The 17598-nt window shown below is 43.9% G+C and overlaps 1 protein-coding gene across 2 annotated transcripts in view; it reads left to right on the forward strand.

Annotated features, from left to right (window-relative positions):
* Positions 1-13001: 13001 nt before the first annotated feature.
* Positions 13002-17598, forward strand: part of MTMR7 (myotubularin related protein 7) — a 76025-nt gene continuing 71428 nt past the window's right edge. Inside the window, exon 1 of one of the 2 annotated variants that reach the window (XM_081130243.1) lies at positions 13002-13268. In XM_081130243.1, the coding sequence (XP_080986369.1) occupies positions 13245-13268 (24 nt within the window). In that variant the 5' untranslated portion in view covers positions 13002-13244. The remainder of the gene's footprint in view (positions 13269-17598) is intronic. The other variant, XM_081130244.1, reaches the window with a different exon arrangement.

Here is a 17598-nt window from a genome sequence, read left to right on the forward strand (position 1 = left end):
TACTAAATTTCCAGTTCCCCTTTTTAATGGGTAGTAAAAAAGTAATCTTCAGCTCAGGTACCTAGGGTTTGAAGCTCTGTAGACTATGCTCTCTTCTCAGTCATTTTCTGTTCTCCCTCAACTCTTTCCTCCTTTCTGCCCAGGAGGTGCCATGAGTTCCAGAATGAAAAGAATTTAACCATCACCCAGGTCAGGGGAAGAGGAGACCTGGTCCTCAATGATTCTTTCTCCATCTCTAGCAGCCACTGAATTGCAACGTATCTCTTGGCCTCTGGATACACATCCTACCACGCGTGCTGAAATGTCCACCGTTCTCCTGACAACCTTCCTAATTATCTGTTCAGAAAACATTTTTTTTTTTCCAGGTGTGTGTCTCTCACATCAATTTTCTGCTACTCAAAGGCTTTTGAGTTCTAGCTTCTGTCTGACCTCCTCTTAAGAGTACATGAAAGATGTCACAGCTGCTTCAAGTCGTGGGAGGAGAGATAATCGTAAAAGGAGATGTAAAGAAAGGGAGCTTCAGTTAATGCTTATTTCAATATTATTCACACACTAATCTGTGTTTTTAGATGGATCATCCTGTGTTGGGTAATGTGACACAAACTGCCCTAAAAATTCTTTTAAAAATCCTCAGTATTGTCTGTGTAGTCTCAAATACTTGGTTTGAGTTATTTTATATAGAACTAGAGAAAAAAGCTGAGCAATAAGTCTAAGGTGACATAGCATGGAGGAGAGGTGTAGGGACACTAGAACCTGTGTTGACTTTCTTTCTCATCTAAAAATCTGCAGAAATTTTGGTTTTCACGGGGCATGCACTGTGGATTCAAGCTAATTTTATCTCAGAGAGGGAGTATATTTCGGCTGACAGACATCTGGATTAAAGAAGAAATGGTCAATAAATGGTAGCTAATTATAGTAGTAGTAGAAATAGAAAGCGTGGTGGTAGGAATGTTCTTGAAGAAGCAGATGCCCGAGTGCCAACTGGCTGGGGAAAGAACAACATGAGACAAGACCAGCCTAGTGTGGGGTTAGCGACAACACTTGTTTAGAGTCCTAGATGAGAGAAACCGAGACTGATATCCTAAACCACCTTGAATCGCCTATAAATCATTACCTACCTCATAAAATGATGCTCCAGAGGACCTCAGAACGGTACTCGATCAATGCCTGGTTGCTGACCTTGCAAGCAGGTGATATCTCTGGGCATCTGTTTACTTGAGTTGCTATAACTGAGTACTTCTGGGTTGTCTGAAAGAGGAGAGGGTGAGATTATTAGGGCTCTCGAGAAACAGAACCAATAAAAAAAAATATATATATATATATATATATATATATATATATATATATCATATGACACATATAGGAGATGTTATATACATATTTCTATAATCTTATCCTATTATCCTATATATATTCTATTATCGTGTATCCATTAGGATATCCTATATATTTTCTGTATATCTGCCCTATACGTCTATATATCTACCTACTCTTTATATATATATATGTGTATGTATATATTATTGATTTTTAAAGAACGAAGAAAGGAGAGGGAGAAAGAGAGCAGAACATCCATGTGAGAAGGAAACATCCATTGACTGCCTCCTGCACACCCCCTACTGGGATGGGCCTGCAATCTGAGCATGTGCCCTGACTGGGAATCCAAACAACAACCTCTCAGTGCGTGGGTGACGGCCCAACCAATGGAGCCACAATGCCAGGGCACTACCTATTCTTTTTATTAAGATCTAGGCTGATTGATTTTAAGGAGTTGGCCTCTGCTATTGTAGGGATGTCAAATCTGAAGCCCACAGGGCAGGCGATCAGGTTGTAAATTCCAGCAGGAGTGATGTCGCAGTCTTGAGTCCAGAGATAGTCTGGAGGCAGAATTCCTTCCTTCAGGGGCCTCTGTCTTTCCTCTTAAGACCTTCAATTGATTGGACCAGGCCCACCTACATTATGGAGGGCAATCTGCTTTACTCAAAGTCTACAGATTTAAATGTTAATTACATCTTTAAAAAATTACTTTCACAGCACTATCTCTACTGGCGTGATACCCAACAACTGGGCACATTAGCCTAGTCAGGCTGACACATGAAGCTAACCACCAAAATAAGGAGGTTTGCTTTTATTATCTTCAGGGACAGGAAAGTGGGAGCATGACTGGTACTGCTTGCTCTGTGTCTGGTTAATCAGACAGGCTAGAGCCCCAGTGGAAAGGTGGGGGAGCCCCAAACGATAAGAGCTTTGTGAGAAATTCTGTGGACTCAGGCGCCTGCAGAGCTACTCCCCGGGCAGCTCAGGAAAAAAGTGACCCAGACTTGGGCAGACAGGCATCCTCCCACTGCGGTGGGAAACCCAGCAGGCTCTGGCCCTGCGAACGGTCAGCCCCGAGGAGCCAGGAAACAGCTCTGGCGCCCAGTGAGGAGAAATACGTGTTTTCCCCTCTGCTTGTTTTGAGCTAGAAAAGAAATGAATTGAGGAGGAGCTGAGCCCAGCAGAGGATATGTGAGGGCTTCTGTGTGACAGGCCCTGGACTAACGGTTTTGAATCCACTGCTCCTTGATGCCTCACAACAACCCAGGTGTTCATTCCCACTCTACAGGTGAGGAGACTGAGGCTCGGGAGGCTAAGCACGTCCCAGACTTACCTTGCTGGGAAGTGGCGGAGCCTGACTCTGGCTCCTGAGCACCATGCCCTTGAGTGTTACTTTATCCTGCCTCCCACTGGGGTGAAATAAAGCACAAGGAAATCAAGCGAAAATAATTCAACAACATGAAACACCCACTGTGAGTATAGTTGGCTTTAGAGTTTCCAGCGATAAGTGAAACGTCTTTGATGTTATTTTTTAAACTCCAAAAGATTAAAATACTGTGGTTTTCCTGAGTAGTGCCTCCCATTATGTGACGGGGAAAGAATTTGCGGGCAGCATGAATAACCTCAGCAGCACCATATCTCTTCCCTACAGTTAGGTTTCTGGAAAACGACCCCCCCGCCCCCCCCCCCCCCCCGGCAGTGAACACTGCGTGTGTACATGTATTTTATAAAAGTTTGACATTACATTTATTCTTTGTGAGGAAAAAGGAAACTTTGTTGTTTAAAGGATGGTGAAGGAGTGAAGGTAACACTTGACTTACAAATAACCTGCACGACTTTAGACAAGCTGCGCTTGTCTATATTCCATAATGAGGACCTCAATTTGCAAGCTTTGAACTTTTAATTATCAACTGATGAACACATTCAGAGGTGTCTCACAGTGACCTTGCTGGCCAGGCAACATTATTTTACTATTTTTAAAAAAATTTTATTTACTGATTTTTAGACAGAGAGAGAGGGGGAGAGAGGGAGAGACGGGGACAGAGAAACATTGGCTTGCTGTTCCACCCATTCTTGCGTTCATTGGTTGATTCCTGTATGTGCCCTGACTGGGGATCAAACCTACAACCTTTGTGTATCAGATGACACTCCAACCAACCCAGCCAGATCAGTCAACATATTGTTTTAAACTATGCTGCTTTCTTGATTTATCCAAAAGTGTTTGTACAATCACTTGAATATTTGTTCTATTTTGCCATTATTTTAAATAAACAGTAAAAGAAAATGATACTAGTGCTACAAGTGTAGCAGATGTAAATGAGCTTAGCTTTAGTTGCAACCATGTACTTTTAAACTTAAGTCTGTCAAATGTGTATTAAATTGTGAGGAAAAAGAAAAAAATCCACAATGTTAGAAGTAGATTGTTGAAGACCATGAGTGGTACCTGAAGTGTTTTAATGATGGAAATGAAAAGGTCTTGAAGGATTGGGAAACATCACTGAAAACACTCCAGAGACCTGAAGGCTCAGGAAGGTTCCCAGAGCCACGACAGCGATATGCTCACAGGAGCTTCTACTTTCAAAGCACAAAGGGGTCAGGTGTTCAATTTTCACTCATAAATATTTCAGTACAGCCAAGGAGCATTGTCACATTCTCCTGCTCAATCCCAGGCAACATGTTTTTCTAGCAAGCTTCTTCTGCTAACGTTAAAACAAATTGCTTTTGTTTAGTGAGAATGCCACTTCAAGTGACCTGAACAAAACAGAATTGAGATAAAAAAATTACTTTAAAAATGATTTCCTGTCTCTCTGCATTTGCCCTATTTTTTGGTGTTTATTGCGTGCATTGTGCATCCTGCAAAGAGACAAATAATATCCATTTGCACCACACTTAGGGATTTTGTAAAAGTTTTGAACTTTCTTGTAATGCAAGCTCTATTGTCTAGTCTACTGTGAGTCAATTGTCCTACTTTGGTTTTCAGGGATCCTGGACATACAAAGGTGGGTCACTAAAAATAAGGTCTTTGTTTAGTCAGCCTCTACCCTCCCTCCTCTCCTTTGTTCTCTAATTCCAAACCTTTAGAGTTTAGACTATACTATCAGAAGCTAGAGCAGGATACCACCAGTTAAAATAGAACACAATCCATTTTTCTCAATTTTCAGAAAAAGTTAATAGAATTATCTCTAACTTTTTCCTCCTAAAAATTTTCTTAAAATCTTTTGTGTTTGCTGTTCCCAAGTCCAAAATGAACAAACAAATTGCTAGCAGATATTACCATAAAATTCAGGGACAGCCTATGAAGTGGATCTTTTATTAACACATTGTCGTAGGTTGAGCTATATTCTACATATGACTGCAAAAATAGCCACATATGCAGTTACATGTATGTAATCCTATATCTTGGTGGAATATTGCTTCATAGTCTGTAAAGCCCATGGAATCTAAAGAGCTTTATGACTTCCAGGTGCTCTTTAACCTAGCAGCCTAAAGAAGAAAGAGTTGAGATACTGGTCTTCGAGAGAAGTCACCTCTGTTGGCATCCATATCACTTAAGGCTGCCAGGACACACTGCCTTCTGCTTCTAAGGTGGAGGTAGGAGGTCTGTTCCTAAAAAGGCGAGGTCAAGAAAGACCCCATGCATTTTGATGCAGACATAATGGTAACAATGAGAGTTTGATATAGTATAAGTAGTAGCACAATTAACGCCATTGTTTGTATTACCTCCTGAGGAATGGCCCAGAAATTGAGGCGTCATTCGTGAAATCTGAGCACGAAACCTACTTACAACATAATTTCTACACTACAGTTCTTCCGTAAATTTGGGATTATCCATGCAGACTCCTTGCAAAATGGCAGAATGATCAGAAACAAAACACTGAAAATAAACTTGATTTGTGCTAACTGCAAATCATGGGATTCCTCCTTTGCGCTGTGTTCAGGCTCTTTGAGGATGTCTCTGCAGTGACAAGCCAGTCCAGAACGACTGCCAAACCCCAACGCAGACACAGGTGGTTCTTGGCAGGTGAGATCCGGATCAGATCCGTGTTAGCTCGCCATTTTGAACAAATCTTTTTCACTGCTTTTGTTTACAAAAATAGTCTCTCTGCCAAAGAAAAGAAAGAAGAATTTTCTTGCAGAGCCAGCATCCAAATTATTCATTATCTCCGTAAGAAACCCTAGTGCAGCCCAAGAACAACTCTGACATCTGTTTATTAGAAATCTCAAAGTGTCCTGGCTACGAGATCCCTGGTCTTGTACATTTTGCCAATACGTAGCATCTACATATAAATAAAAAAGAGGGGGCTTAAGGTAAGATTTTATTAACTATATAAATTCTATATTCTCATTCTGTTATCCAAACAGTGAAGATGCATTTCAGACTTTTCCCAAAAGTTAAAGATCAATTGAGTAGTTTCTGTAGACCATTGGCTTTAAAGCATCATAGCACACCCCTCCCAACTGGACTGAACTTCACAGAAAAGTCTTTCTATTTGTGCTGGCAACTCAGCAGGGAGAACCTTCCTATCTTTTTTTCAGCTATTGTTATACATTTCGGATATTTGTTTTTATGGTTTCCTCATGGAAAGTCAACCTGATTTTATTCTTGAAAAGGGATTACTTCTCAGAAGAATTATTTTATTTTTAGTTTAACTTTTTATTGATTTCAGAGAGAGGAAGAGAGAGGGAGGGAGAGAGATAGAAACATCAATGAGAGAGTAATGGATCGGCTGCCTCCTACATGCCCCTGGCTGGGGATCGAGCCTGCGACCCAGGCATGTGCCCTGGCCAGGAATGGAACCACGATCTCCTGGATCCTAGGTCGATGCTCAACCACTGAGCCACACCTGGCCGGGCAGAAGGATTATTTTTGAATTGAAATTTTAGAAAGTAAACACTTGATCCAGAGACATAGAAGCCTGGGACAGACTGAGGAATCTCAGAGGGAAGGGAGGGGTGTGGGTAGAGATTAACCTAAGAACTTATATGCACATATGCATAACCCATGGACACAGACAATAGCGTGGTGAAGGCCTTGAAACATTGAATAGTGTGGTGGGGGGTGTAGGGAGTGGGGGTGGGGAGATGGGTGTTTGGTAGAAGAGGTCAATGGGGAAAAAGGGGACATCTGTGATACTTTCACAATAAAGATAAATTGAAAAAGAAAACATGTATCCTCCACAAATGTGTTTTCTTTGACCCATGACCCTATGTCATAATTATAGATTACTGCTTATTTTTATTGAAAAGACCTTTTAAAATACGCATTCTTTATAATTGTTGAAATATGCAACACAAATATTTGTAAAATATAAAAAAACTTAAAATGACAGTCACCCAAAAACACACCACCGATGTAATTGTTCTGTCAGTATATTTCTGTCTTCTATTTTCCATCTCTTTACTTTCACATAAACACACACATGTGTACACACCCGTCTTGAAACACAATTCAGATCATATTGCGTATACAATTTTGTATCTGGCTTTTTGGCCTAAAAATTTGTTGTGAGAACCACCGAACTATACACCTAATATGATTAAAATAGCAAATTTTATGTTATGTGTGTTTTACCACAATTTAAAATTTTTTTAAACTTATAAAATGAGCACATAGGCAGTGTTTGGCCAGTGGTGGGCTATGCCAGTAACCAGTTCTGCTTCCTCAATTGCAGCTTGCTGGAGGCTCCATACCACATCCCTGTCTGCTCCCGATACCTGAGCCTATTTGGATCTGCTGGGATCAAAAGGCCACTGTAGCTGATCTGTTTCTACTACAGCTCAAACCAGATGGAGAGCCTTTTCTTGCTTAAATCCCTTTGCTCAGAGCTGGTAGCCCTTATGGTTAGCTTAGTAACAGATTAGAGCCCAAAGTGATCAGGGTACAAAGTGAAGAACTTGCCTTTCATGTTTGAGAAACCATTTCGACATGTCCCAGAGTACAGTGGATCCCTAAACACAGAGATGGCAGGACCCTGAATTTTTCCAGAATGCATCCCCCGCCCTGTGACACATGGGCCTTACTGGAGCATCCCAGGTACCGGCTACTTTCTGCTCATCAGATCTAATCAGCATGATGTTTTCAGTGCAGTGGCCCAGCACGGTATTCCTGGGACTGTGACCTGATCAAGGCCCCTATGGACAAGTTGTGACAGAGACGCATAAAATTACACTTCCTGATGAAAATAAACTGCTTATGATGATCTCTGCTTATTGGAATGAACAAAAAGTTATTTTGGAAGAATGCCATCTGGGGGGAATGTCGAAGCACATTTTGAGTTGAACCTCAAAGGATTTGATAGATGGGAACACTGTGAGCAAAGACAGAGGGATGAGCCAATGCAGGATATAGAAAGTGATTGGGTGACTAACTGATACACTTAAGTATTTATTGAGCACCTAGGAAGTGCCAGTGACTTACTTTGCTGAGTTTGTAAAAGAGAGCAGTAGGATGTGGCTGGGCCTTAAAGGACAGAATAAGGAAATGGTGCTTCATTCCCGAGGCAACTGGAAACCAGTGAAGGTTTGTAAGTTGGAGAGGGATATGATTAGAGTTGCTCTTTATGAAGATCAATCTGGCAGCAGAGGCTAACGTTCCAGCGAGGAGGAAGCACTGAGGGTTTGAAACAGAGTAATGACTGTGAAGAAGGAAGGGGAAGGGCCAGTTGAAGAAATGTTGTGGGGGAGAAAGAGACAAACTCCAAGGTTTTGAGATGAAGTGATTGAGATCGACAAAGGAATGAAGTCAAGAGGGGCATCTGGTATTACGCAGAAGGTAATAATAACAACAGCTGGTATTATTAGACTGAAGCACCTTGAGGCTAGGGGCTGGGATTGCTTTGGTTCACACATTTATGCCCAGTGCTTGGCACAAGGTGAGTCCTCAATAAATATTTATCACAACACATGTTAAACACTCGATCTCACTGAATTGTCACATCTACCCTAAGAAAAAGGTGTAATTGTCCACCCCCTTTTTTTTTTTTTTTTTTGCTATCAATTCTATTTTCTGTTTTGAACTACCTCAGGCACATACAAAAATACAAGGAATGTAATAAACATTCATATTAGAGATGCCTACTTTTCAGCTTGAGAAACAAGGCAATACAGATATTATCACTATCTCCATTTCACAGGTGAGCAACCTGAGGCTGAGAGTGGTTTAGAGACATGCAATATGAATATAGGCCTGTCTGCCTCCAGAACCCATGTTCTTAAATGATTTTGGGACATTGAAGGGACATCTGGATGGAGGTACACACCAGGTGGATGGAAATGTAATATGTGAGACAGAGAGAGAATTCAGGACTAGAAATATTAATATGCATAAAAGGATGGTTGAAGGGATGGCAGTCAAAGGGAGATAAACATAGTAAGTGGTCTGAGGACAGAGACCTGGGCTTGAGTGATGCATCTTCTGGGAGGCAGAACAAAATATAAGAGACTATTGAAAACCTTGCCTGTTCCCAAAGTAAGTGCTCTATTTATGCAGGCCTAGAGTTTCCCTCTCGGTTCCTAGAAAAAGGGCAGAGCTGCCTGCTGTCCAGGAGTTCTTGCTTTGTATATCTGGCCAAGGGCTAGGCCAAAGGAGACATCAATGCTTTGCATCATCGAGTTTATAAAAATCCTTAAGGTGAGGATGCTATTTTTTCCCCCCAGGCAGAATCCCAAATGCAGCTCTGACCGTATCATACTGGGTATCTAGTAAGCTTCTAGCTGAGACTGGGCTTGTTCAGAGATGTGTGCCCTCCTCCACACAGAACATGGACCCATGGACCACTGAGGTTTAAGAGTGCTCAATAAGATTGTATTGAGTTGTAATCATTAGCAATATTACCCGTGAAGAAGCATTTCTTGGTCAGATCAGAAGTTTTAGTTGCCTCAAGAGAGATGTAAATTTTCTGGAAAAAGTCTTATAAGTTTTTTGATAAGTATCCAAATCTCCTCAGGCTACTGAAGATCAAAGGATTTGGGGTAAGTTCCCAGTGAATATCAAGTCTTTATTTAGAAATTCCTATAGCAATTTATTTACAACTAGAATATCTGTGATAAAAGTTTCCTAAGAAGATGTTCTCCAGACGAAGTTTGGCAATATACAATAAAGTAGATGAGGACTTGGCATGTGACATGTGTACTTAGAGCTTTTTAATGACATTATGAACCCCTTTAAAAAGATCAGAAACACAAGAGTAGAGACTATATTATTTTTACTCTCTCAGATTCCCCTTCTCTATAAAAACAGGCTAGGCTAGGCTCAGTACCAAACTTAACCTTGAAATCTCATGCAACAACCATCACAAAAAGTGTCCTTTTCGCTCAAAGGAATCTTCCATGACTCTTTAGAATAGCTTCCTTCTAAGGAACAACTCGGGGAAACAGTCTATTTCTCTCTCCATTCATTTTGACCAAATGCTGAATAGTTTGGGGCCACAGTCATGTCATGTATTTAGAGTGAATTTATCATCAATATTCTCTTTCTAATCTCAGTAGGTGTCCTCCAAATAGCAAGACCAGGGAGGAAAAAGCTGAAGGATCACACACAGATTTTGCAAAAGCTCTGGCCCAAAAGTAACACCTCCATTGTCCAGAACTGGTCACATGGTCCCATCCAAAAGTAACAGGATTGAAAAGTGTAGTCTCCTGTGTGCCAGTGAAGGACAGAATTAAATACTGATGCACAGAGTCAGACCTACCATTTTCACAAAGGTGAAAATCACTGAAACCTCACACTGATGAAAAAAGGAAGCCATTATGATGTTCCTTGGAGAGGGAAGTCGTCTGGTAAATATGCAAGTAACTAGGCCTTAACTCTATTGTCTAATATCTTACTCAATGGTGAAAATAGTTTTGTTGAAACATACTTATTTTTTATCCGGGATTCACAAATACTAAGGAAAAATTTTCATTTTCCAACCCATTGGGCAAAGGCTGATATAGCATAAACCCAGGTGTGTATCCACCTGCAAATTATGTAGCTTTTCTCCCCTTCTCAGTTCTTGGTTCTGGGACCAGATGGAGAGATTTCTGCTGTGTGAAGACTTAAAGAGGAAACATCCATCCAAATGACCTGAGGTTCATGCCGGACATACCAAATATCAAACTTCAAAAACTAGTGATCTCGAGAATATCAATTATTTTCTGTATATTTTATACAGAAAATGTAGGAAGTAGACTAATCTCCCTGAGCCTTCTTTTGGCCTTTCCACATGCTCTGTTGCCCTCTTAGTTAGTTCACTTTTCATTTCCTTGGTGTCATCCATATCACTATTATTGAACTTAGTATCTTTCTTCCCTGGATCTCCCTTCAATCGCCCAGAATCTGCCATAGTACCCTGGGCACTGCCATAGTACCCTGGGCACGACCATCTGTCAATTAATATCAATGTTTCTTAAGTAAATGAATGGCTAGTTTCACTTTTTGCCCAACTTAGGACCAACATAGTCAATCAAGTCAATGTATTCTAGGTTCTCTTATTTCACTGCTTTCCAACTCCTGCTATTTTGTTCAATCTCTTCTGCCCCCCTGGGTAGTGGTTTGGAGAAGCAGTGAAACTTGGGGATCTGAGGCAGCGTAAGTACCAGGAAATGCAGAATGGCTGTCAGAGGTCATCACAGTTTGTGATCTAATACCCTGGATAATGACTGGGACTGAGGGACAAGTCAAAAAGAATTCCTGCCTGGCTGCTGTGGCTCAGCGGTTGAGTATCAACCTATGATCCAGGAGATCACAGTTCAATTCCCGGTCAGGGCACATGCCCAGGTTGTGAGCCCAGTTCCCAGTGTGGGGTGTGCAGGAGGCAGCCGATCAAAGACTCTCTTATCATTGAGGTTTCTCTCTTTCTCTCTCCTTCTCCCTTCCTCTCTCTGAAATCAATAAAGATATATTAAAAAAAAAAAAAAAGGATTCCTGAGAAGACTTAGATCAAAATAAAATGTTTATTTATAGAGACTTCCTTCCCTACTGTTATTCTATTTCTAGTTTGCTGTATGTTAATTTTTCCTAATTTTTATTATTTATTTATTTACTTATTTATTTATTTATTAATATATCTTTATTGATTTCAGAGAGAGGAAGGGAGAGGAAGAGAGAAAGAGAGAAACCTCAATGATGAGAGATTCTTTGATCTGCCTCCTGCACGCCCCACACTGGGAACTGAGCCTATAACCCAGGCATGTGCCTTGAGTGGGAATTGAACTGCCATCTCCTGGATCCTAGGTCAATGCTCAACAGCTGAGCCATGCCCAGGCGGGCCTAATTTTAAAAATACAACTCTTCACTCGTTTTAAGCTAATGTTGACTTTATTGCTATGATTTGCAAAAGCTGTATTTTTAAATCAGGAAATGTTTTCTTTGCATTAAGTTATTTAAATTTTTTGGATTTACATCTTGTCACCTACCAATTAATGTTTTGGGTGCTTTAAAAAAAATGCATGCTAATATGCAACAGGTCAGAAATATTTGTATGTAAAAACTACCCACTGAGTAGAGCAAACTCTTGCTTAGTCACCAGGAGAGGGATGGAGAGCCCTGAAAGCACCTATTTCCAAGATCATTAAACTGCTCAAAATGGGTACCCCCCAAACGGATACAGGATTCCTAGTAGTGTTGGGATTTGGAGACAGAGGCTACCTTTGAGCTCCTCCCCACTGTAAACGAGGAGACTGAAGACAGTGCTGCGCTGGTACCAAAGGGCTCCCTACTCTCTTCCTGGTGCTCTTTAGTACGAAGAAGTCAGAGCCCCCGCTCCACTTTGTCATATGCAAATGTCAGCTGACAGCTCCTGTCCTAATTGCCTCCCAGGCGGTAGGAGTATGAAATGATTTTAAAAATATGTGAAGGGGATCTGTAAATTTAAAATAAATGATTACAAAAAATTTACTTGGAAGGCTGCAGCGTACCTACCAGGCACAGGACAAGAGATTCAAGAGTCTACAGTCAAAGAATTTACAATCCCGTTGGAGAGAGAGGTAAGAGCTAGAAAAACCGAACAGGTATTATTCTAAGAACCACGTGCAGTTTTATGAAATTTCAGTGCTGGTGGAGCGATGTACACGCAGGGTGGCAAGGAAAACAGGGCGAGTCTCGGGGCTGGGGTGTGGGGGTGGATTGCCCCTCTTTGGCTTTTCCCAAGGGCTTAATGCTAACAATGGCAACGACTCCTGCGCACAACATAAGCGGGACAATGACGCCCTGCCATGGATGCTTCGTCTCTCCATCTCCTCGCTCAGTGAGAGGGAGGCGAAGATGGCAGGCGAGCAGCCCGCGCTGCCCAGGGAACAGCATCCCTTCCAGAGGTCGCAGCGGTGTCGTCGCAAGTTGATGGGAGACGCCTGGCTTGACAGGTCGCCTCCCAGGGCTCAGCCCGGCTGCTGCGATTCTCAGCCTCGCCCCAAACGCGACGCCGGCGGCGGGCTGCGGACACGCAGGCAGGGCGCGCGGGGCCGGGCGGGGCCTGGCGCGCACGTGGCGGCCTTTTCGGGGCGCTGCCCTGAAGTCCCACCTCCCCGGCGCGCCCCGGCGGGAAGCCTCGCTGTCGGCTCCAGGAGGCCACACCCGACACCAGGCCCCCATTGTGTCCCGGGGAACGGGAGTCCCGCAGTGCTGCGCTGGCCGGCCCGCCTCGACGAGCGCGCGCGGCTCTCGCTCCCGCCGCTCCAGCCACGGAAGGGGCGGGGCGGTGGCGGGCGGGGCAGGTGGCGCACCCGGCAGGTGGCCGGAGCCCGAGACTCGCGCTCTAGGGCCGCGCGGGCGCCTCGTGTCCCTCCCCTTCCCCCCGCGCGCCGCAGCCGCCGCACCTGGAGGCGGAGCCACGCGCCGCGGCCGCTCCCCGCGAAGCCCCCTCCCCGCGCCCCGCCCGCCCACCGCGCTGAGGATGCGCCGAGGTGCGTGAGCCCCCGCGCGCCCGGGACCTTGCAGACGGGGGTCCGCCATGGAGCACATCCGCACGCCCAAGGTTGGTGGCGCCGGCGCGGGCGGAGGCGGGAGCGGGAGCGGGAGCGGGAGGAGGGATGCTGAGCTGGCCGCAGGCCTGGCCTCGCTGCGGGGCGCCGGCCGAGTCCGCACCGCGCTCCCGGGAGGCAGCGCCCGAGCATCTCCGGCTCCCGGTGCGCTTCTCTCGCTGCGTCGCAGGCCTCGCCTCGGCCGATGCTGCATCTGATCCCTTGTCGTTGGGGCTGTGCAGCGTACCTGGGGGTGGGCTGGAGGGAACCCCAATTGTCTGTTGAGCAGCGGGGCTGCTGATCTGCTGGTGAACGCTCCATTCTGATCCCGCACCAGGTTGCTGCTGCTGCCTTTTTTATTTAAAAAATGTTTCTGTTGGCTGCTCCAAGCGGTCGAAAGACAAACACACCTTCCAAATGGCAGGTGCTAGGAATCTAGTTATGTGCGTGCGGGTTGAATCTAAGGGCTCGCACTCCCCAGCTGGCCCTCGCATCAGCAGGCTGCAGCCGCAGTGGGCCTTCCACAGGCGGGTGATCAATATTCACTGCAGGGTCAGTATGATCAATCCTTGCGTCTTCTTGCCTTTTCCAGCCTGTTCCGCGCATTGGGAGCAGAGTGCGGCTTATAGATGCGTCCACCGGTGTGTTTTGAACACCAGCCTCTGTCACTCAGTGGAAGTGACTGATCCCTGATCATTCCAGTTGAATAGCACTGCAAATGTTGACCGCTGTGCCCAGCCTTCCTGCTCATAGGGTGCTAGTAATGTAATTTAGAGTGCAAAGAGGACCCACAGCCCTGCCTAATAAACACTAAACTAGTGAAAGAATTTGTTTTAAAAGCCTATTGGCTGTCTCTTGTTACTACCACCACAGCTGCTTTCATTTCCAGGGTGATCTCATGTTAAAAACCTGGGCTCTGGTCAGTTAAGTCACAGCTGGGGCTGAGTGGCCAGAGCTTAGGTAGCCCCAGGGATCCCACTCATCTCATGGGGGCAGGGAGACCATGACTTGACTTTGTAAGTCCAGTAAGAAGAGTTCATTTTTAAATTCTGGAATGGTTCCTGAGTACCTCTTTGTAAAAGCGGCTTTATAATGATCTCGTATCAGTGGAAAAATAAATCTGTTCGTTTGCTAGAGAATATCAGTCCCAACGGTAAATTTAAATTGTGTTTATTTTGCACAATGGAATCAAACTGTTGCTTCCCAATCGGGAAATTGTAAACATAGAAAGACGTGCCATAAACCACAAGATAGGTGGCTCAAAGCTTTCAGGGTTTAAGTGCTGTTAAATGATTCATTCCGGAACGATGAATTTAACTCATGGCTTCTCTCCGCCCTTGGCAAGGGCCTCCTTTCTTTGTCATTTTCCTATAGAGTATGAATTTGGGGAGGAAAGGCCTTCTCTAGTCCATAGTCAAGCTCACTCTGTACAAAGCCATGTGTTCGAACCTGAGCGCCGAGAGCTATTTTCCCTTAGTCTTAAAACTGGTTTCCACGAACTCCTAAGCAGCGTAGCACTTCAAATCAGAAATCCCCTTCGACCAGGACATGCAGAGAAGTGGAGGAAAGTGGAGGACTGTCTGAAATGTCAGTGAATTGAAGGTCATTGACAGTTAGGATAATGCAGGTGGGAAAATAAATAAAAAACTATAGAGGTTGGGTAGACCTGATTCATTTATCCATTCGTTTTACCGCACGAGCATTCGCGAACCTGTCATAAGCCAGGCTCTGTGTTAGGCCCGGGCAGCATGAAGCGTCAGGGAGCTCCCAGCCTGGAAGAGGCCATTGTAAATCTGGACAGACATATGTACCAGGGTCAGTGGGCAGGGAGGGGAGAAAGGATGGAAGATGGGCTCTTCCCTGAAGGGTGAGGGAAGCCTTCGCAGAAGAGGAGTTGAGGATCAGGAGCTGCCGTGCCCTGTGTGGATTTGATGCGTTCTAATCAGTTACAGCCTCAAGGGAGAACCTCAACAGCGATAAAGACAGAAATGATGAAACGACTCCCTGAGGCGAAACAACCTCTCTTTCCATTTTACATTTTTAAGTGCAAAATGAATTTTCATGGTATAAATGAAAAAGAGAATGAGACTCCTTACGGAGTGTGTGTTGCAAATTATATAATTATTGATGGTCCGACTCATCTTTATTATGTGCTTCTATTATACTCTGGGGGTGCTGAATAGGTAGCTTGCCTTAAACTTCATGATTTCGTGTCTTGGGTGACTTATAAGGGGTATACACAGAGTGGTTTATCTGAGCCACTCTGGGTTTGAAGTGGTGTTTACCATGTGGGTTGTAGGGGTTTATTTTAAGAGGAAAGGAAATGCATGCGTGTGGAATGCGCAGTTGCTTTCCCGCTGTAGCGAAAGTCACTCATTTGCTCTTTGTAAACTCTGTGATATCCGTCAGGGCCTCTTGTGTTCTGCTTCAGTCTCGGGAGTTCAGATTAAGGAGACAAGTGCACGTGAATAACCTGGAATGCTTTGCACACAGTTCTTCTTGGGTGCGTGTGTTTAGCTGAAGGCCCTAACAGAGCATATGCTAAGCAGATATTTCTCTCCCAGGATGCTTCCTCTGTAGCAGCAATTTTCAACCTCTTTCATCTCATGGCACACACAAACGAATTTCTAAACTTCTGCGGCACACAGGTTGAAAATCACTGATCTATAGAATAAATGTTCTGAAGACAAACTAGTTTGCAGTTAGGTGGAAGTGAGGACAAGCCATACGTGGACTCATCACAGAGAACTTTTATGTTTCGACTTCACTGGCTGGCTCTCTTTACCACCCTGAAAACTTGCTGATAAGAAAACCCCCTGCAGGGGTAATATGGGTTCAAGTACTACTGAGCTGTCCTAAAGGGTCGGGGCTCCTGGAAGTAGCCTGACGTGAGTGTGGGATTTGGTTGGATGCTGGATATGATGCTAATGAGTCTAGAATACTGGCTAAGTAACCTCTACATTTTGTGCTTTGGTCTTTCTGGAAGGCGTTTTTTCCAAATGTGTAAATCTGAGTCATAAAATGGAAAGTGTAATGACCTTTTGGAGCAGATCTTGAAAATGTCCTATCTCCCCCGCCCCCTGTCTGAATCACTACCCTAATAGCCTCCTAACTTGGTCTCCTAGCTTCTTTGCTCTTTAATCCCTTCTCCACGGAGGGAACCTGGGTGATGGGAATACCCTGTCCTCCCTCTTCACATGGCTAAATCTCTCACCTTGAGATGAAATATAATTTCCTCTGAGAGGCTCTTGCCCAGTTCCTCATCTAAATCAGGCCTGCCTGTTAAATTCTATCGCAGAGCCCAGTGTTTCCCATCCTGCCCCTGGTTACCCGTTTTATATTTATCTGAGTGATGATTTGTTTCATGTCAAGCTCTCCTGCAAAACCAGGAGCCCTAGCAAGGTGAGGGTCCTGTCTTGTTCAGCCCGTATCCACAGCACCTAACCCGGTCTCTGGCACCAAGTAAGCCACACTGAGTAAGTTGATATTCAAATAATAAAAGGAATGAATAAGTCTTGCTTTCAGCACTTCAGTATTTAGCATTTGCTTTAGTAACCCGGGCCTCGTGTGCATTGTCGCCATGACTAACTGCAGTATCACGAATCTTCTAATAGGACTAGTGTTAGGCACTTGTGAATGTCAAAGTGTCATGTAAAATATATAGCATATATATAATGATATGTATTTTGAAATGACATATAATTTGAATGAAATAGAATTCAAACAACATTCACCGTTTCAGTCATTTTAAAGTGTACACTTCAGTGCTTTTTAGTCCATTTACCATGAGTTGCAACTACCTCCACTGTCTAATTTAGAACATTTTTGTCGCTCCTCAAAGAAACCCGGAACCTACCTGTAGTCAGTCTCACTGCGCCCTCCAGCTCGTGACAACCACTTCCACCTTCCGTCTCTGAGATTTGCCTGGTCTGGACATTTTATATAAATGGAATAATATAATATGTGGCCTTTTGTGACTCATTTCTTTCATTTAGTATAATCTTTTCTAGGTTCACTCAAGTTGTAGCATGTATTGGTCCTTTGGTCCTTTTAACTGCAGAATAATATTCCATTCTGTGGATATACAACCTCTGTTTACCCACTCATCAGCTGATGGGCATTGGAGTTGTTTACAGTTTTTGATTATTATGAGCGGTGCTGTTATGAACACTCATATACTTGTTTTTGTGTGTGAACATACGTTTTCGACTCCCTTGGGTGTATCTGGAATTACTGGGTCATATAATAACTCTGTTTAGTTTTTGAGGAAATCGTGATTACATCTTATATATCATACAACTAAAGCCTTCCTCTTCATGTGCATCCAACAATCTAGAATGATTA

Source organism: Miniopterus schreibersii (genome assembly GCF_964146895.1).
Source record: "Miniopterus schreibersii genome assembly, chromosome: 2".
In the NCBI taxonomy this organism is placed as follows: domain Eukaryota; kingdom Metazoa; phylum Chordata; class Mammalia; order Chiroptera; family Miniopteridae; genus Miniopterus; species Miniopterus schreibersii.